At 38.8% G+C, this 22,039-nt stretch overlaps 1 protein-coding gene across 3 annotated transcripts in view; it reads left to right on the top strand.

Annotated features, from left to right (window-relative positions):
- Mfsd14b (major facilitator superfamily domain containing 14B) overlaps positions 1–22,039 on the top strand; it is a 71,487-nt gene that overhangs the window by 24,987 nt on the left and 24,461 nt on the right. For 2 of the 3 annotated variants that reach the window (XM_029554827.1, XM_029554828.1), the window contains exon 3: positions 19,866–19,993. In XM_029554827.1, coding sequence (XP_029410687.1) covers positions 19,866–19,993 — 128 coding nt within the window. Of the gene's footprint in view, positions 1–4,855; positions 4,919–19,865; positions 19,994–22,039 lie in introns of all 3 variants that reach the window. The other variant, XM_029554826.1, reaches the window with a different exon arrangement.

Here is a 22,039-nt window from a genome sequence, read left to right as displayed (position 1 = left end):
TCCTGATCTTTATGTTTTTTTACTCTAAATAATCTGATTAAACTAATGCCTTCAGGCACATTTAAATCAAGTAGTTATTTTAATAAAGTATACTTAATATTCTTAGATACAAGAATTTCTTTTGGACAATTATTATTATTAATTATTATTTTGAAACGGGTTCTCCCTGTAGCCCTGGCTGACCTGGAACTAGCTGTATGGACCACCAGGCTGGTCTCAATCTCATAGAAACTCTAAATAATCTGATTAAACTAATGCCTTCAGGCACATTTAAATCAAGTAGTTATTTTAATAAAGTATACTTAATATTCTTAGATACAAGAATTTCTTTTGGACAATTATTATTATTAATTATTATTTTGAAACGGGTTCTCCCTGTAGCCCTGGCTGACCTGGAACTAGCTGTATGGACCACCAGGCTGGTCTCAATCTCATAGAGATCCACCTGCCTTCCCCCCTTGCCCCCCTCCCAAGTGCTGGGATTAAAGGCATGTGTCTCTGTGCCTGGCTTAAGATTTATTTTTTATCATTAATTATATGTGTGTAGAGTGTGTGGGTATGTGCACATGAATGCAAGTGTTTTGCAGGCCAAAGGCATTGGAGCTCCTTGGAGTTGGATTTATAAGTGGTTGTGAGCTGCCTGATGTGGGTTCTGGGAATTGAACTCTATAAAAACAGTATGCATTCTTAACCATTGAGCCATCTCCAGTCATCATTTCTTGCAATTTCTAGAATTTATTTCTCAAGCTGATCTTGAAGCCTTTGTAGAGATTCAAGAATTTAGTATTCCCTACCCACTTATCCCTTTCATGTGATGATTTGAAAAACCCAAAGATTACTTTTTAAGTACTTTCTTGTGGCATTCAATTCTCTTATCCTTTCTTCTCAAGTGATTCTCAAGACAATGTGCTCATTCATTCCTTCATTTGGCAAGCATGTATTTTGTCTTGTCTGCCCCTTACTTGCTCTTTTGACTTTCTTGTCTTCTTAATTATTGTGTCTTTTGAGGAGTTACAGTGACAGGATGGCATGGGATAGCACTGAATACTGGACATTTTTGTCATATTATATAGACACTTTATTGGATGTTTTACTCTTTACATGAAAAGAAAGTAAACATTCTAACTAGAATGTGCATTGAGTCTTGCTTTCTAGAGTCACAAGATGCTCCAGACTGACTTGTTGGTTTTGGTAGTTTTCTGTTGGTTTTTTTGAATAATATTCCCAGAATGGGCCTATTTATGTACATGATAAATATTAAAGTCAATTAAGTAACCACCCACTAGTTAATTGATCAATATTACTTGTTAAATCTTTGTTTACTCTTGTATAGCTGACTATTCTAAATGTACACAGCACTAATCAAACAGATGCAATGAGCTTAGCTTGGCATTTACTTCCATTAGTAATGTTTTTGTCACTTTTGTGTTTTTAATAAGAGGAAGAGTTTATTTGAGCTTATGGTTCCAGGGGAATCATAGCCCATCATGGTGGGGAGGCATGGTGGCTGGAGGTGGCTGGAGCAGGAGCAGCAGAAATTAATCCATCATATCATCAAGCGGGGATAGGAAGCAAGAGAGAAACTGGAGATCTGGCAAGTCCTAAGAACTCTCTAAGCCCACCCACAGTGATGTGCTTCCTCCAGGATAGCCACACCTTCTAAGACCTCCCAAAACAGCACCACCATCTGAGGACAAAATGTCCAAATACTTTGAGCCTGTGGGGGACATTCTCATTCAAACCACCACATTCCACCCTCTGGCCCCCATAGGCTCATGACCACATAAAATGCAAAATGAATTTAGTCCAACCTTAAAAGTCCCCATAGTCATTACCAGTATCAATACTATTCAAAAGTCCGCAGTCCAATGTCTCTTCTGAGACTCAAGGAAATATCTCAATTGTAATCTTCTGTAAAATCAAAAGAGAAATTACATACTCCCAATATACAGTGGAACCAAATATGTATTACCATTCCAAAAGGGAGGAATGGAGACATCTCTCTTGGGCTGGTATCACTTTCCGTATGCAGTTCTTCTTGGCAGATGCCTCACAGCTCTGGCATGAACATCTTCTTGGGGTCTCCATTGCCAACCAGGGCCTTCTTAATGCAGGGGTACCCCTGCTGCATGCTACCTTGCCTCAGCTGCTATCTGAAATGATGGAGGAAGAACTGATGACCCCTTCACTCTTACATCTTTCATACCTCTAAAGCCAGCACTAGGTGAATGACACTGCCAAGTTTGACTGCAAGTTTTTGATGGACCTCAGCCTACTTTATCCATATTAGAAGCTTTTCTCTTCAGTGGTCCCTGCAGCATTTTCTTTTCACAAGTTGGAGGCTTAACTGGGTGTGGTCTTGCTCTGGAGGCACTTTCTCCATTTTTAAAGTTTGAATCTCTGGCCCCCTCCTTAATCACTTTAATCTCCTTATCAAAAGGATCCTCTCCAGCACAGACAAGGCTCCAACATTTATCTTCCTAGTGCTCTTTTTCAATCCCAACTGTCTTTCTTTCTGCCCTTTTTGCTCTTTTTCACTGTAGATCTGCATAATATTCACCATTAATAGCCACACCACCATTTCTACATTAGGCTGTCTTGAAATTTCTTCCACCAGAGAAATTAGTCCACTGCTTTTTAACTTAGTCTCAGGCAAGCTTTTTGGTTGAGGGTAGACTCCAGCCAGACTCTTCCAAATTATCCCAAGTGTTGCTTAAGTCCTTATTTCCCTAAAGCTGCTGTAAATATCCCTGGACCAGTTTTTCTGTAGACATGTTCTGAACTCCTTTACATAAACACCAAGGAATTGGCTCATGTGCTAAATATAAATTTAGTTTTGTAATAAACTACCAAAGTGACTGGACTATTTTCTGTTCCCACTAGCAGTGAATGAGGGTTTCTGTTGCCCACGTCCTCATTTGTGTTCAGTGTCATCAGTATTTTTTTGTTGGCAGTTCTAATAGTGTAATATTTTTTTATTTTGATGTGTGTTTTCTAGTGATATGATGTTGCATCCTTTCATATGCTTATTTGCTATCCCATGTTGATTTTGATGAGGTGCCTCTTTGATAATTTGGATCACTTTTTAAAAAATAAATAACTTATTAAGAATTTCCGATATGCATATAAGGTGTTTTGATCAAATCCATGCCCACTCCCTCCCCTCCAACTCCACCCATATCTCCCTATCCCTTTTTTTCTGTTAACTTCATGTACTCTTTCTTCTTTGATTTCTTTATTTATTCTTTTTATGGGGCTTTTGGCTACTCTTAACATTCTTCCCTCTGAAGAGGTAACCCTAAAATCTTTTAAGGATTAGATAAAAGCTCCCAAATATTTTCGACATTTTTGGCCTTTGGAACGGAGTATGTTCCTAAGAGGCCCAAGGACATTGTGAGTTTTAGCCAAGAAACTGGCTACTTTTCTTTGGGGTCTTTTTACCCTAGCTGCCTAGCGAATTCCTACCTCTCCTATTCTTATCACACCATCCTCTGAAGAGGTTACCCAAATTCCCAGTAGGGAATTGGGATGCAGACTGCTCTGGGTTCTTCCATTCTGAACAGGGACACAGGGGGAGGCAATTGGAGCACCCCTTTCAGTGGGTCTACCTAAAAGACTCCCAAATTGCATAACTCTTATCTGTAGGGGGAAAAGAAAGTCCTTGAATCGTAAATAGATGTGAAGGAGAAGTAAAGGCAAGAGTAATTAGCATTACAAGTTGACTTTTTTCTGGATCACTTTTTAAAAAAATATTTTGTTATTTTTATTTTATGTGAATGAGTGTGTTGCCTGCATGTAGGTAAGGGTACCTGTGTTGTGCAATGCCTGTGGAGGACAGAAGAGGCCATCGGATCCCCTGGAACTGGAGTTACAGAGAGTTATTAGCTGCCATGTGGGTGCTGGGATTCAAACCCAGGTCTTCTGCAAGAACAACCACTGTTCTTAACCGCTGAGCCATCTGTGCAGCCCTGAGGGATCACTTTTTTTTTTTAGTAGGGTGCGTGTGTGTGTCTGTATGGGTGTGTGCACTTGCCCATGCCTGTAGGTGCCCACAGAGTCCAGAGGAGGACATTAGATTCCCTGAAGTGGAGTTACAGACAGGAGCTGCCCCACATGGGTGTTGGGAACTGAACTTGGGCCTTCTGAAAGAACATCTAGTGCTCTTAACTGCTAAGCCATTTCTAGGCCTTGGATCATTTTTTAAAATCAGGCTTTAGGTGTTTGTTTCTTTTTCATAGTGTCTTCTCTTTTTGTGTATGGGGAATATGCTTATTCAAAAGCAGTTTTAGAGTTTTCTACTGGCTAGACTAGGATCACTATAATACACATTCTAAGACTTGAGGTGTTTCTGGACTACCTTCTAGTGATGAACCTGGGTCTATCCCTGGGTTTCTGTTACCATTTGGGGGTAGCCAGATAAAGTTGTTGTAGCAAAAATACATCCTTTATTGGCTACCTCTTCGACTGCAAATGATTCATGACAAAAGCACCTATGAGTGCCAGACCTTGCTATTATTACTCCTTTTTCTTTTTTTTTTTTTTTTTTTTTTTTTTTTTTGGTCCTTTTGAAGCAGGGTCTTCCTGTAGCCCCAGCTGTCCTGGAACTCACTATGTAGATCAGGCTGGCCTTGAACTCACAGAGATCGGCCTGCCTCTGCCTCCCATGTGCTGGGCCTACAGGCGTGCACTACCACACCTGGCTATATTGCTCCTTTTTTATGTCTTCAAGGTTTAAAAAATATTCCATCATTTTTATTAAGGTCATCTTATTTGTGTAGCCTTCCATTAATAGAGATAGAAATCTTTACCTTTAATTTATGTTTGAATATGTTTTGATGTTTGTTTGCTTTTATAGGTTCTACATGAAACATTTCCTCAGCACACATTCCTCATGAATGGTCTCATTCAAGGTGTAAAGGTAAGAACAATTGTGTGAATTCATAATGAACCAAAGCTAGGAATTTAAAGTTAAGCAGTTCCTGAAGTTCAGTTTACTCCCTTGAATAAACTAAAATACTATTTCTTTTTTTCTTCTAGAATAACATAAAATGAATCCTCAAAACCTTTAAAATAAAATAATATTAATCATAATTAATACAGCTCAAAGCTAAGATCCAACAAATTCCTGCAACTAAATTCAGCAAATTACTAGGATATAATTTTAATTTGAAATAGGCTGTTCAACACATACTATTATGTACAGGCAAATATTATATAAGCTTGAAGGGTAAAATAAACCTGACAGTCATGTTTTGCTATAATGTAAAATTGGAATATACAATTATATTTTAGTTTCTTATTCATACTTCAGATGTATGTCATAGTAAAATTGAAGTAGTGAAAGGTTAATTAAATTAAGCCAAGGAGAGCTCAGAAACTACAGGACGAAGCACCAGCCTAGCTAAAAGACTAAAATCTCAAACTGAATTGTTTCCTTTTTTCTCAGTTTCAAAGTCTAAGAAGACAGTTGCAGTTACATGTTATTCTGTCCCCAGGCAGATTAATTAAAGATGTATATAATAATTGAATCCTTTGTAGATTGACATGTACACACTGAAGCCCACAGAGTATTCACTGGGCCTTTTGATGGTAAACTATTTTATGCCATATGCATTTGTGCTTCATTTTAAATATTGAACTGCACTGAGTAGTTTATATTTAACCACTTTAGTAATTGGGTGTTTATTTATTTTTTTCAAGGTAGAGATTAAAAACTCTATAGTAAAACATAGGTCTGTTGAGATTTCTTAGTACTCAGTGGAGAATGGTGATACATGTTATAACCCTAGCATTTGGGAGGCTAAAGTAAAAGGATCAGCAGTTTGGGCTACATTGATCCAGTCCAGCCTGGGTGACAGTGAGATCTTACCCTACTCCTGCAAACAGAATAAACAAATTTACTTTTTTTTTTAAAAAGATTTATTTTTATTTTGTATTTTTTGTGTCTCTCTATGCCACATATGTGCGGGTGCCCTTGGAGTTCAGGAGAGAGCATCAAATTCCCTGGAGCTGTAATTACAGGTGATCGTAAGCTATCTGATATGGCTGTTGGGAACCGAAGTCAGGTTCTTGGAAGAGCAGCAGTGCTTTTGACCACTGAGCTATCTCTCCAGGCCCCGAAACAAATTTCTTTCTTTCTGTCTTTTATTTAAACTGAAGTTTTGCAAATTTCATACAGTATATTTTGATCATATTTAGACCCTTCCCTGATCTGTAATACTCCTTACTAATACCTACCTGATTTCATGTTCTTTATTTCTCTCTCATCATCATATATATCATATATGTATATGATATACATCTATATAAGATCTATTGAGTCACATTTGTGCCCCTAAATGCCTTTCAGTGTGCATCCATGTAGTAGAGGCTGGTCAACCTACCCATCATCACACTCTTAAAGAAAACTGACTCTTCTCTCAGAAATTACTGGTTGCCAATAGTTCATCAGCTACAGTGGGGATTATTCCCACTTCTATGTTGGGATTTTTGTCTGATTTGCATTTGCATGGGACTTGTGGATACAGTCACCATTGCTATGAATTCATATGAGTAACTGCCCAGCTGTCTGGAAAACTCTAGTTTCCTTGTGGTCATCCACCATCTCTAGCCCTTACAGATTGCTGCTCTTTCTTCTGCAGTGATCACTGAACCTTGGGAGGCAGAGGTTTGTTATAGGTGTCCTATTCAGAGATAAGCACTGTGTATGTTGACCAGTTGTAGGTCTCTATGTTGATCTCCATCTGCTACATGAGGAAGATTCTCTGGTGAGAGTTGAGAGATGAATTAATCTATAGGTGTAATAAGTCATTAGGAGTCAGTTTCATACTATTTCCATTTAGCAGAATAGTACTAGTAGGCTCTCCTCTTATGTCCTTTGATCTATCTAGCCACAGGATCCTAGGTCTGATATCAGTGTTAGGTATGGGCTCCATCTTGTGAAACAGACCTTAAATCCAAGCAGAAAGTAGTTGGTTATTCCAGTAACATATGTGCCACTATTGCACTGATGGGCATATCTTGCCAGGCCAGTTGTTGATGTAGCTGGGCATGATTGATGATTACTTTTCTCTTCCAGTAACATCTAACACTGTGAGAGCTAGCTAGTAGAGAGGAAGCATTGAGGTCAGTAATAGCTTAATTTCTCCTTGTTTGTTCTACAACTCATTTATGTTGTATTGTCAGTGTAGGGTCTTACAATCAAGTTCTGGTCAGTAAGCAAAAGCAGGGACAATGGCCAATATTGCATGAGAGTCTGTGGGTCCCCTGGTCAACAGTTATAAAAGAGGGAGTTCATTCCTGGCACTGGATTTTTACTTTACTAGCCTATGGTGTCTAGTAAGGGCAGTGTCTCCTAGGATAGGGTAACTCCTTTTAATCTCTTTTTATATTGTATATGTATATACATTAAGAAGCTTCTATAATGGTAGACTTCCATATGAATTTTTCTAGAGGTCTTCAGTGTTAATTATCCCTCCCTATACTCCCATCTCTGCCCTGCCCTTCCATTCCCTACCCCATTTAACCCTTCCTACTCCATTATTTCCTTTTCCACATTATATCGCTCTGCACTCTTATCTTCTTTCCCATGAAACCTCCCCCATGGCTCTTTACTAGCTTTGCAACCTCTATGGATTTTCCAATTGAAACACATATATCTAAGGATAAGCTAGTGTCCACTTTATGAGAGTGAACATTAGATATTTGTCTTTGTGGGTCAGGGTTACCTGGCTCAGGATGAATGTCTCCAGAAATCCATCCATTTACCTGTGAATTTCAGTTTTGTTATCTATTTCTTTGATTTTTTTTGTTTGTTTCTTTGAGACGGGTCTCCCTGTAGCCCCAGATGACTAGAACTCTGTGTAGAACAGGCTGGCCTCCATCTCACAGAGATCCACCTGCCTCTGCCTCCCAAGTGCTGGGATTAAAGACATGCTCCATCACTCCTGGCAATTTCATTTTAACAGTGAGATAATTTACAATTCTATAGGGGCTTCACCAGTTTGCATTCCAACCAGCACTGAAAAAAAGTTCCCCTTTCTCCACATCCTTGCCTACATTTTCTTGTTTGTTTTTTGGATCTTAGCCATTCTGACTGGGGTAAGATGAAATCTCAGTGTTTTTAATTTCCATTTTGTTTGTTTCTTTGAGACAGGGGTCTCCCTGTAGCCCCAGATGACTAGAACTCTGTGTAGAACAGGCTGGCCTCCATCTCACAGAGATCCACCTGCCTCTGCCTCCCAAGTGCTGGGATTAAAGACATTCCATCCTTTGAGAACTGCCTGTTCAGTTCCTTGCTTCAATTTTTATTTGGGTTGGTGGGGTTTTGGGGTTTTTTTTTTTGAATCCTTTGTATATTCTAGATACTAACCCTCTGTCAGAAGTATAGTTGGCAAATATTTTTTCCCATTCTGTAGGTTGCCTCTTTACTTGAATGGTGCTGTCTCTAGCTATACAGAAGCTTTTTAGTTTCATGAGGTCCCATTTGTCAGTTGTTGGTCTTAATGCCTGGGCTCGCAGATTCAGGGTATCGGGTCTTATGCTGAGGTCTTTGATCCATTTGGAGTTGAGGTTTGTGCTTGATGAGAAGGATCTAGTTTGATTCTTCTACACGCCCTTATCCAGTGTGATCAGCACCATTTTTTTTGTTTTGTTTTGTTTTGCTTTTTTGAGACAAGGTCTCCTTGTAGCCCCAGCTGTCCTGGAACTCACTATGTAGACCAGGCTGGCCTTGAACTCATAGAGACCTGCCTGCCTCTGCCTCCCGAGTGCTGGGATTAAAGGCGTGCACCACCACGCCTGGCTAGCACCATCTGTTTAACGTACTTTTTCTCCAATGTGTATTTTTGGCACTTTGTCAAAAATCACATGGCTATAAATTCATGGATTTAAATCAGGGTGCTCAATTCTATTCTACTGATCAATCTCTTTTTATACCAGTGTCATGCTATTTTTACTGCTGTGGCTCTGTATTATAATTTGAGATCAGGGATGGTAATGCCTCCAGCAGTTCTTTTGTTGTTCAGGATTATTATTCTGGAGTTTTTGTGGTTCCAGATGAAATTTGAGATTACTTTTTCAATTTGTATGAAGAATTGTGTTAGAATTTTAATGAGTATTGCATTGAATTTGTAGATTGCTTTTGGTAGGATGGCCATTTTCACAAAATTAATCCTACCAATCCATAATCATGGGAGATCTTTCCATCCATTGGTAACTTCAATTTTCATTCTTCAATATCTTAAAATTTTTATTGTGCAAGTCTTATTCAAATATATTTTATGGTTTTTTGAGGCTATTATGAATGTGATTATTTCTCTGATTTCTTTCTCAGTATGTTTATTGGTGATAGGAAGGTTACTGGCTTTTGTGTATTAATTTTGTGTCCAACGTTAATTTGCTGAATGTGTTTATCAGCTCTAGGAGTTTTCTGGTGGAGTTTTGGGATCTTTTTGTAAAATGTCATATCCTCTTTCTAGTTTGCATCCCCTTTATCTCCTTCATTTATCTTATTGCTCCAGCTAAAATTTCAAGCACAATATTGAACAGGGATGGATAGAGTGGAAATCCTTATCCTGTTCCTGATTTTAGTGGAAAGGCTTTGAGTTTTTCTCCATTTATCATGATGTTTTGGGTGTGGGTTTGCTGTATATTGACTTTATTATGTTGAGATATGTCCCCTGTATTCCTAGATTCTCCATGGCTTTTATTATGAAGGGATGTTGGATTTTATCAGCATCGAATAAGATGATCATTTGGTTTCTGTCCTTGAGTCTTTTTATGTGATGGATTACAGATTTACATATGTTGGACCCTTCTTGGTTTTCTGGGATGAAGGCCATCTCATGGATGATCTTTTTGATATGCTCTTGCATTCGACTTGCATTGAGAATATTTGAGAGATTGGCCTATAATTTTTGTTGTTCTTGGATGTTTGCCTGGTTTTATCAGGGTAATACCAACTTCATACGAATGGAAGTGTTTCTCTTCTATTTTATGGAATAATTTGAGAAGTATTCTTTTAGTTCTTCTTTGAAGGTCTCGTAGAATTCTGTACTGTATCCATCTGATCCTGGGATTTTTCATTTGGGACATTTTAAATTAATGCTTCTATCTTAATTGGTTATTATGGGTCTCTTTAAATTGTTTACCTCATCTTGGTTTAATTTGGTTGGTCATAGACACCTAGAGATTCATATGTTTCTTTTAGATTTTCCAGCTTAGTGGAATATAGGTTTTTAAAGTATTTTCTTGTCCCCTGAATTTCCTCAGTATCTGTTGTAATTTTTCCCTTTTCACCTCTAATTTTATTAATTTGGGTCCTCTCTTTTGACTAGAAGTTTGTCAATCTTGTTAATCTTTTAGAAGAACCAACTCTTAATTTCATTGATTCTTGGTATTCTTTCTGTTTCTTTTTCTTCGGGTATATCATTAAGTTACTAATATGAGGCATCTCACCCAAGCACCCCACCTATCACATGGCCCCACATCCTCTTAGGACTGTCGTTATTTTTTCTCATATGTTTTGGTATATTGTGTTTTCATTTGCATTTAGTTCTAGGAATTTTAAAATTTCCTTCTTGATTTCTTCCTTCACCCAGTTCTCATTTGGTGTTTGAGTGGAATGCTCTATAAATGTTTATCATTTGATTTATGATGTCATTTAACTCCAGGGTTTCTCTGTTTAGTTTTTGTCTAGTTGATCTGTCTATTGGTGACAGTAGGGTATTGAAGTCACCTACTATGACTGTTGGAATCAATCTGTGACTTTAGATCTAAGAGTGTTTCTTTTATGAAATTGGGTACCCCAGTGTTTTTGTGCATTTATATCTTCTTGGTAGACTTTTCCTTCAATAAGTATGAAATGTCCTTCCCTATCACTTGTCTTCTGACTAGTTTCAATTTGAAGTCTATTTTGTCAGCTATTAGAAAAGTTATGCCTGCTTGTTTCCTACTCCATTTGCTTGGAGTGCCTTTTCCCATCTTTTTACCCCAAGGTGGTATTGATTGTTGATGGTGAGGTGTTTCTTGGAGACAACAAAACACTATGGATCCTGTTTTCTAATCCAGTTGTTTAGTCTTTGTCTTTTTCTTAGGGGACTGAGACCCTTAATTTTGTGAGTTACTACTGACCAATGTTTATTAATACCTGTCATTTAGTTGTGATGGTATTGTTTGCTCTGGCATCATTTGATTAACTGTTTTGGACTGTTGCTTTCTGGATCTGTTTAATCTCTTCAGAGGGAAATACTCCTTCTAGGATCCTCTGTAGAGCTGGCTTAGTGGCCATAAATTCCTTAAATCTCTTTTTTATCATGGAACGTTTTCCTTTCTCCTTCTCTTATGACTGATACTTTTGTTGGATTTAATAGCCTGGGTTGGTATCTTTGGTCTTTAAGAATTTGAAGAAATCAGACCATGCCCTCCTGTCTTTCAGAATCTGCATTAAAAAGTCAGGTGTTATTCTGATAGGCTTGCCTTCACGTGTGATTTTTTTTCTTTCTTTCTTGCAACTTTTAGTACCCATTCTTTGTTCTATCCATTTAATGTTTTGGTTGTTATGTGACATGGAGAGTTTCTTTTCTGGTCCTGTCTTTTGGTGTTCTGTATGCGTCTTGGAACTTGATAGGCATCTCCTTTAGATTTGGGGAGTTTTCTATGATTTTTACCGTTTACCTGGATTTCTTCTTCTATGCCTATGATTCATAGATTTGGCTTCTTTATAGTATCTCAATGTTCCTACACATTCTATTCCTGGGTACTTTTAGAGTTAACATTTTGTTTTGATTGAATGATCTAATTCCACTGCCTTGTATTCAAGACTCGATATTCTCTTCCATCTGATTCACTCTATTGCTGATTGAGTTTCTTATTGCAAGTTTTATTTCAGTTTGACTTTTCTTCAGAAATTCTGTTTCTTTATTAAACTCTATTTTCATATCTTAGACTGTTGTCTGATTCACTTACTCATTTATGTTTTCAGAATCTTCTAGAATTTATGTATGTCTTTTTCGAGTTCATTGTACACATTTATAATTGCTTACTTGTGCCTCAAGTGAGTTGCTCTTCTTGGGGAATATTGCAATGGGAGTACTGGTTTCTGGAGATGTGTGTTTTGATTATTCATATTTGTGTTTTTGCAGTTGGATTTAGGCATTTGGAGTTAGGTGGTTGGTGATGTTTTCTGGTATGGTTATTTGGTCTCACCTTTGTTGAGCAGGTGTTTGTATCTTTGTTTGCTGTTACTTCAGTGTGTCAGTATGTGGACCAGCCAAAGGATGCTTAATGTTCAATCTTGTGTTAATTCTATACTGTGCAGGTGAGGTATCAGATGTGTTCCACCTCAGATGGGGATTTGTAAACTTATGAGCCCAATAGTAAACCTTCTTTGGAGTTTGTAGATTCTTACTCCTGATCTTCAGAAGTCTGTGGAAAGCTGACACAGTTCTAATAGTGGTCCTTTACTGGTAGGAACTGGGATCATAGTGGGAATGAGGAGTGCTTCCTGGGGGCCAAGGGGAGGATGTCACACTGACCTCAGGTGGAGGTGGGTGAGTTTGAGGCCAGGGTGGAAGTCAATAACTGGGGGAACTCTCAGAACTCCTTGTAGGTGATAGGTGGGGTGCTTGGATGTGAGGGAAGACAGGCTTTGGGTATTGCTATCCAGCAGGGGGAAGGTTTCTTGGGATAGATATGAGGTTGAGGTTAACAGGGAACCCCCATGTGTTAACAGGTTTCTGGAGTTGGCCCCTGGACTTTGGAGTGATTGTGGATGAATGGGGTCTGCCTACCTGGGTCTTTAGGCCACATGGAGCCCTGGAGAGTTCCTAGTGCAGCCAGCTGGGGTACAACAATTCTCAGAGTGAGGGAGGGGAAGTCAGGAAGAGGTGGAGGTCACTGGTGAAAGGCAGAGGTGGGGATTCACAAGGATCCAAACAAACTTCTTAATATGCAAATGCATACAATGGAATGAGCATGACTTTAGTATCCTTTAGCGTCCTCTTTAAAAAAAAAAAAAAGAAATGAATTTCCTTAAACTTCAGGTTTATTACTCAGTAAACAGGAAAGATAATCAGATTCATTCAATAAATAGATAACAGGACTTTTTACTTGAGTGATTGTGGAGATTAAATAAAATATTTATATAAACATAGCTACCAACACAGTGCATTCATGTATTAAATACTAGATGAGTGTTACAGATAAATATGTGAAAAGTCAAAAATGTCATACTAACAGTGAAATATTAGTGATCATTTTTCTTACTAGTTTTAGAAAAGGAATTCATGAAGGAAGATTGAGTCAGTAATTTTGTATCTTTAACTTTGATAAATGGTTGTTCTGACTTATAATGTTGGGAGGTATCTCACCAGACAAGACAACTCAGACACAGAAAATAGCCAAAAGAAAGTCTTTATAGCCGGCTGGCAACTACGCTGGCAATGGATCCCAAGTGCAGCCTTGATCCATTCTTAGGGGTAACCTTTTATACAGAAAAACCACATCTAGGGGTGAAAAGTTTAAGTTCCCAAGCTTAGGGGTAGAAAGTTCCCCTAATAATTTCTATTCTGCAAGAGCAAACCAAGTGGAAAATATGGAAGCCACAAATCTGCTGCTATCAAGAGCAAGCAGGTGCACGATGACCTGTTCTCAAACCCACACCTTGGTGCTGTGTTGCGGGTTCTCCTCAGGCCAGCTGTGAAGACCCTGACCTGGATTGGGTCCCCTGCCGATTGGGGGAGGGGGCAAGAGGTGCGGAGTCAACACACAGACACCGGGAGTTGGGTAGAAGCAAGCACTAGGCGAGGTGCTGTAGGCTCGTTTAATGAAGGAGGGGGCAGGCCTTATATTTCCCTTTTCTCCACCCTCAAGTCTGTTTAGTCAGCATATGGTTTTCTGATTGGTCCACGCCATGCAGTCTGTCAGCAGTCACTGGGCTTGCGAGCAGGGTACAGAGGTGCGGGCTCCTTTTGGTGGGCTCCTTTTTGCTGGCTATTTGCGGACCAAGAAGTGAAGTGAATTCTCGCTGAATCCCAGAGCTCTGGGTCCACGCCATCTTTGGAGGCCTCCTGCTACAGTGTTGGGCCAAACTTTGAGTCAACTGCCTCATCACATAACTATCGTCAAAATGAAAACAAATGAAAAAATGTTGTACATACAAAATGCTGTTCTCGACATGAAAGTGCTATTAGAATAAAACTGATGTCTCCAGAGGGAAAAGAAGCTTCCAGTTTACAAAAAGATGTTAGTGTAGATCTGGAGAACTAGCTCAGCAGTTAAGAGTACTGGCTGCTCTTGCAGAGGACCCTGATTCCATTTCTAGCACCCATATCGTGGCAATCTTCTGTAATGCCAGTTCCAGGGACTCCCATGCCCTCTTCTGGCCTCTGTGGGCATTGCACGATACCAGTGCACTTATATTCATGCAGGCAAAACACTCATACAAAAATAAATCATTCAAAAAATATTTTCAAATTGATAATTACCCAGTATGTGGTAGGATAGATATTAATGTGTTGCAGAAATTGGTCAAGGTTTTCTAGAATGCAGTATTTTAAAAGCTTTAAAAAAAACTCAGAGACAGCTGGGCATGGTGAATTCCAGCACTTGGGAGGCAGAGGCAGGCAAATCTCTGTGAGTTCAAGGCCAGCCTGGTCTACATAGCGAGTTCCAGACCAGCTGGGACTACATGGAGGTTTTGTCTCAAAAAGACCAAAAAACAAGCAAACAAAAAAAACCCAAAACAGAACAAAAGAACAGGGGCTGGTGAAATAGCTTAGTGGATAAAGATGCTTGCTGCTAAGCTTACTAACCTAAATTCAATCCCCAGGACCCACCTGGGGGAAGGAAATAACAGACTCTGATCTCCATCCATGCACCACCCACAGAGACATACACATGTGTACAAAATAAATAATTTTAAAGCTTCAGTATTAAAAAAAATATTCAGGCAAGGGTCATAGCTCAGCAGTACTTACTTAGCTTATGCAAGGTCTTGGATTCAATCTCTGGTACTTCTCAAAGCACAAACAAACACACACACACACACACACACAAAAACATTCAAAATCATATAGAATTGGGGCTGTAGCTCTGTGGTCGAGTGATTGCTTAATGTTCTAGATTCAGTCCCTGTCACCAAAAAGACTTTTCCCTTCATTTTATCAAAGCACTTCTGTTTCATTTCTAGAAAATTGTTCTAATCAAATAGTATTATTCAAGCCAGGCATAGTAGCACATACTTTAATCCCAGCAGTGGTAGGTAGATCTCTGTGAGTTCAAGGCCAGCCTGGTCTACATCTACATTGTGAGTTTCAGGCTAACTGATGCTACAGGGAGACTATCTCAAAAAGCCCCCCCCCCAAAAAAGCCAAAGGATTATTTAGAAATTCAGATAAAAGATTATTCAGATAAAAGATTTTTTTTTAGCTATTTGTAATAATAAACAAAATGCCTTTAAAAATAATTGCATGTGGTAAAACCATGTATCTATTATAAGCATATAAAGAACACATTTAAAAATATTTATTTATTTATTTTTGTTCTTTTTGAAACAGGGTCTCTCTGTAGCCCCAGATGTCCTGGAACTCACTATGTAGACCAGGCTGGCCTTGAACTCACAGAGATCTGCCTGCCTCTGCCTCCTGAGTGCTGGGATTAAAGGCATGCGCCACCAACCCAGCCATAAAAAGAATATTTGTTATTTTATGTATATGAATATATTGCCTGCATGTGTTTAAGTGCACCTGTGTCATGCTATGCCCACAGAGGTCAGAAGAGGGCATTGGATCTCCTGGCACTGGAGTTACGGATGGTTGTTAGCCACAATGTAGATCCTGGGAACCAAACCTGGGTCCTCTGCAAGAGCAGCCAGGGTTCTTAACTGCCAAGCCATCTCTCCAGCCCCCCAAACACATTTTTAAGATACAATATAAGCAGATTATGAAACAATATAGCTCTGTTTCATTTTAACATAGATATGTATGGATGTGTAGGAAAAAATGATGAGAAAAATTTACCTCAAATTTTCCTTTTTGCCTCCCAAATTCCTTATGCAATGCGTGTCCCAGGGCACTCCTGTGAAGGTCAGAGAACAACTTTCAGAAGTCCATTCTTTGCTTCTGCCTGTGGGATGCTTATCATCTTATTGCTGATTCTTCATATGTATACTGAATCTCTATGCTTTCAAGATCCCCTACCGAGCCAGGCCTGGTGGCACATACCTGTAATTCCAGCCCTTGGGAGACTGAGCCAGAAGAATTGCTGCAAGTTCAAGGGCCTTGCTATGTAGCCTAGGCTGGCTTATCTCAAAACAGCAATTTCAACTTTGATTATAGTGGTATGAAGATAGAGTTGAGTTTATTTCAGAATTGTTGAACTTCTTGGTTGGTTTTATTCATTTCTTTCATTAAAATTTGGAAATTTTCAGGCATTATTTCATCAATTGGATTTGTAAAATTTTAGTTATTATGCTTTTCAGTTCTAGACTTTCAGTTTAGTTTCTTTTCAGGTTTCTATTTATTGATCCTCTAAATATGTAACCATTCAGTTTTCATCTTAACAATTATAAACAAAAAAATCACAGAGTGGTTTCATTTCTCACATTTCTATTTTTCTGTTTTCCTTTTTATGAAATTTTAAGCTCATGGTAGAAATTGTTTTAATTCTCTGGAGAAATTCGATACAACTTTTTATTGCTAGTAACAAAACAAGCACAATACACACTCATATCCTGTTATTTTACTGTTGTATTAAGAGACATGATTTGATGGTACATGGCTATAATCCCAGCGCTCAGGAGGTAATAAGTTCTAGACCACCCTGTGCTACACAGTAAGACTGATCTCAAAAAACAGACTGAGGATATAGATGTAGTGGTAGACTACTTACTTAGCATGCATAGGCCCTGGGTTTTTCTTCCCTAGCACTGAATATGAATGAATTGATTCACATTATTTGGGGGCTGCTAAGGCAGACCTTAATTTTTGGAGGGGGGATGTGTGTGTATGAGTGGTTATGTGGTTGCAGGTATGTATGTGACTGCATGCTTGTGTGTGCATTTGTGTATGGAGACCAGGGAGTAAACTCCAGTTGTTACTGCTTAGTAGGCACCATCTGCTTTATTGAAAGAAGAGTCTCATTAGCTTGTCAAGTAGACTAAGCTGGCTGGCCACTGAACCCCAGGAATCTGTCTCTGTCTCCCCAGGACTAGGGTATAAGCATGCCTGACTTTTCTACATAGATATTGGAGAGTGAACTTAGGTCTTCATACTTGTTTAGCAAGCACTTTACAGACTGAGATATCTCCTCTGCCCAAGTCTTAAATTAAGGACTAGAAATTTCAGTAGTTAGAATATGATATCCAGTTATTTAATCAAATACTAGGCAAGCCAAATTGGCATGTAAAGGTAATTATCATGGAAAGTTTTGCTCCAACTCTGTGAGAAGTATATCATTTGCCTACTGGTTAGTAAGAGTAGGTAGAGCAGTCATTTCCTTTATGACCAGTTGGTATGATTGCCTAATGTCTACTTAAAATTTCCTGAAACTTGCCAGGCATGGTGGGGCACATGCCTTAAATCCCAGCACTCAGGAGTCAGAGACAGGTGGATCTCTTATGAGATTGAGATCTGGTCTTCACCGTGAGTTCTAGGCTAGCTTGGTCTACAGGGAGAGAGACCCTGTCTTTAAAAAAAAAAAAAAAAAAAAAAAGGAAACCTGAAAGGCAATAATAAAAAGAAAGATTTTTTAAGCCATATTATTATTATTGGTGTGTGTGAGTGTGGTACTTATGTGTGTGGGTGCATATGTAAGAGAGTATGTGTGTGTGCACATGCATGTGGAGGACTGAGGTTGACGTCTTCCTCAATCATTCTTAACCTTACGTATTGAGGTTCCATCTCTCTCTTAGCCCAGGGCTTGCTGTTTCGGCTAGTTTCACTAGCCCACCTGCTCCAGAGATTCCCTATCTTTGCTTCCCATATGCTATGATTACAGGTAGGGTGCTTCACCCACCTAACATTTACGTGGGTTCTAGGTATTGGTTTTTTTGAGATGGGGCCTCACTATGTTTGATCAAATAATATGAATGTAGTCAATCGTTATTTATGGATTCTATATTTACAAATTTATCTATTTGCTGATTATAACCCCTTAGTGCTTTTGTCTTCATATATAGTACTTCAGTACTGTTTCTCATGAAAGTGGTGGATCTATAGTCGCTAGTTCAGTGTTTTGTGGTCCCTTTACTATTTTGTTTGTAAATTTATTTTATTTTTATTTTATGTGTGTGAATGTTTTGCTTGCACATATGTAAGTACACCTGTGTCGTGTAGTGTCTATGGAGGCTAGAAGAGAGCATCAGATTCCTTGGTACCAGGGTTGTTGTCTGCCATGTGGGTGCTGGGAAATGAAACCAGGTCCTCTACAAGAGCAGCCAATGTTCTTAACCACTGAGTCATTTTCACAGCTCCTGTGGTGCCTTCATTGAATGTAACTGCTGTGAATGATGAAAACTATGTTCAGGTAAAACCTTGGGCTTTTTTGTCAGTCAGACTTTAAGTTTTCAACTTTCTCTATACTGAGAAAACACTTGCCTAGTCAATCCAATTATAAAATGTCCTGTTTAGCTGGGCATGGTGGCGCATGCCTGTAGTCCCAGCAATTGGGAGGTGGGAGGCAGAGGCAGGCGGATCTCTGTGAGTTCAAGGCCAGCCTGGTCTACATAGTGAGTTCCCAGACAGCTGGGGCTACAGGGAGACCCTGTCTCAAAAAGACCAAAAAAATAAAATAAAAAATATAAAATGTCCTGTTTAGTCTACAGTTCTGAGTATGTAGCCTGCTGTGATCTAGGGCCAGTTGTGGGATCATAAAAAAACTAGATACAGTCTGATTTTTAAGAAATACAGGATTTTCAGAGAGGTGAGTATTTTATTAAATTACATCTTAGCATATTAACAACCTAGAACATATTTTCAGTATTTGTTGCTCTCGTTGAGATTTTGATTTAAACTATTAAAATACAATTTAAGTCTTTGGTGTAGAAGATTATGTCTTTTTTTTTCTATAAAATTCCTTTCCCATATGCTTTATCTAAAAATAGCATACATCAGGCTGGAGAAATAGCTTAGTGGATGAGTACTTGCATATTCAAGGCCCTGCATTTAATCCCTAACACCAAAAAGAAAGTATTGTATGAAACCTGAAATCAGAAATTCTCTTTTATTGTCCTTCCATAGTGTAATGAATTCTGCTTCAGTAGCTAAGAGACTAGATAGAGATGCTTTTTGTTCCTAGTAAGAAAACAAGCTATCGATTCACTGGCTTCAAGTGTGGGAATGGGAACAGGGGCTTATGTGAAAGTCAGTTGACATAAAGGAATGTGGTGTGTTGACAGAACTGCAAGTATTACTTATAGCCATAGCATAGGCTTTGTGTGAAGGGCAGATTTCATTGTCTTCCTTGTATAATATATGGAGAAATTTTAAGAATATATTAGAAAAATCACGTACAAAAATGAATAATGACCACTACTTGTATACTCATTACCCTGTTCATTGTCAACATTTTCCTTCCCATGTCTCATCTGTCCACTGCCCACTTACCCCCCTTATCTGAGAAAGTGATTTGAAAGTGGCCAGCAGTGACTGGCAAACTGTGAACAAGTAGTAGATGTGAGTTTGTTTTGTCTCCCCTTAACTTCAGCTCTGTTGTTACAGTTGAGTTCTTCCCTTCTTGGAGAATTCAATGTCTCGAGTTTCTTTTTTGAGGCCATTAAGATGATTTGGAACTCGTGCATGTAGAATAGTTACAAGTAATAGGAGTTCACATTCTAAATCTAACCTTTACTTCTGTTTGCTCTGTAGGGCCTGCTCTCTTTTCTGAGTGCTCCACTAATAGGCGCCCTCTCCGACGTGTGGGGCAGGAAGCCCTTTCTCCTTGGCACAGTCTTCTTTACCTGCTTCCCTATCCCACTGATGAAGATCAGCCCATGGTGAGTGACTGAACTCTTCACTATCATACTGTCCGTTTTGAGTTACATATGAATAATAACAAGTTGTGCACTTCTATTCCAAAAATCCCAAATTTTGCTAGCAAAGATATAGCCCCAGATCTAATGGTTCAGTGAAAATATATATATAAACTTTGCCTTATAATGAAAATTTTTTAAATGTTGTATAAAATTATTTTCAGACTGTGTATATAACGAATATATAAAATATGAGTACATTTCCAGTTTAGACTTGGATCCTACCCCCAAAATATCTCACAGTGTACACGCAAAATTCGAAAAGAAAAAAATCCAAAACACTTCAGTTCTAATCGTCTCTGAAAGGATACTCAACCCTTTTTTCAGTCTGTAGAGCACTCTGTAACAATTTCAGTTTCATAAATGAAAATGAAGATAGTCTTTAAGGGCAACTGTAGATGTCTGTTCTTAAGTCAGTACCCTCACCACTGTGGCTTGACTGACTTTGTGAATGGACTGTATTTTTTTAATCTTTTCATGGCTTTATGGTGCTAACGTGATCATAGCTTATATCAGAATAGACAGGAGACACTTTGTGTTTACTTTATAAATCATAATATGATTTTACTTTATTGTAAATCATAATATGAATTTGAATTCAGTCCCCTCCAGTGTGATAAATCTAGTTAGTTTAATTATATAGGGGTTAGATTTACTGAAACTTAGTTGTTTTTTGTTTTTAAGCTATAAGATTGAATCTTGTCTGAAACTTTGTTTTGCTCTTTAATATTATGAACAAAGTTTGGATTTTGGCTGTGTGAATATATTTTCATTTGATTGTAAGATAGGAATTCTTTTTTTTATAGATAACTTTTTTAAATTGAGCTTTTTAAATTTCATACAACATACAACTCCCACTCAAATCCAGACTTCCCTCCTCCATACATGCTGGGTCCTTTTCATTCAGGTGTTTGTACCCAAATGTCCTCTGGTGTAAATGCGTCCACTGGTGTCTTGTCAGCCAATCCAGTGCTCGTATGTAACTCATACTCTCCCTCACCCAGCAACAATCAGTCTCAAATAGTTCTCAATCTAATGCTGGCCTGCCACCTATTTCTCACCTCCCCTTGTTTAATTGAGCTGACATGGGTCATGCACTTGGCACCATCACTGCCACAGGCTCACATGAGCAAGCCTCCAGTGACCTGGAAGCCTCCACCTCCCTGTGTTCATGAACCAGCCCTGGTTCTTACAATGTTTCTGCCCCATTTTCTACAATGGTCCCTGAGCCATGGGTGGGTAAGTTTCCATATAGGAGTCCCATCCTACACTCTACAGTCTCTTATTTTCCAAAACTTGGCTAGTTGTGGCCTTCTGTGTGCATTGCACTCTGCTGTATAAGGAAGCCTCATTGATGGGAGTTGAGAGGTGCGTTAGCCCTCTGTCTACCCCTTATTCCTCTACGTCCATGAGCCTTAGTTGTAGAGATTCAACTATAGATGTGTCACCTAGTATTGGGCATCTCCCAGGCGTATGTTCTCTGTGCCTGACCAGATGTACAACTCTGCAGTAGCCTCCCTCAGTTGTAAAAAGAAACTTCTTTGATGAGTGCTGTATGGCATGCTTGTCACTCTAAGGGAAGTCTCTTCTGTCTGACACTGCATTCGCTGGCAAGCAGCTCCCAGGTATACATATGCATCAATGTTTAGACACTATGTGCATTTCTCAAAGGGTTTCTAGGGCATCACTTTTCCCTCTAGGTTTCCTAATCCCCAAGATTCGCTCATCTCCACTCTTTTTTTCTCCCATCTGGCTTCCCTCCTCCCTCCCTCCCTAGTCACTATGCCCCCATATCCCCACCCTCCCCCAATACCTCCCAACTTCCACCATCAGATAGAATTGTTGTTAATGTTTGTTACTTTCTAAATGTTAGACATCCGTAATCATTTTTTCACCAAATAATTATTTTTTTATAATTATAGAATACTTCTTAATAATGTGTTATGCTTTTCCAATGAGAGATCTTTTTTAAAAAATTCCCGTTTGCTAATTTGAATTTTTTTTTTTTTT

This window comes from Nannospalax galili, unplaced genomic scaffold (genome assembly GCF_000622305.1).
Source record: "Nannospalax galili isolate Female #2095 unplaced genomic scaffold, S.galili_v1.0 scaffold243, whole genome shotgun sequence".
Lineage (NCBI taxonomy): Eukaryota > Metazoa > Chordata > Mammalia > Rodentia > Spalacidae > Nannospalax > Nannospalax galili.
This window is presented reverse-complemented; position numbering and strand designations above follow the sequence as displayed.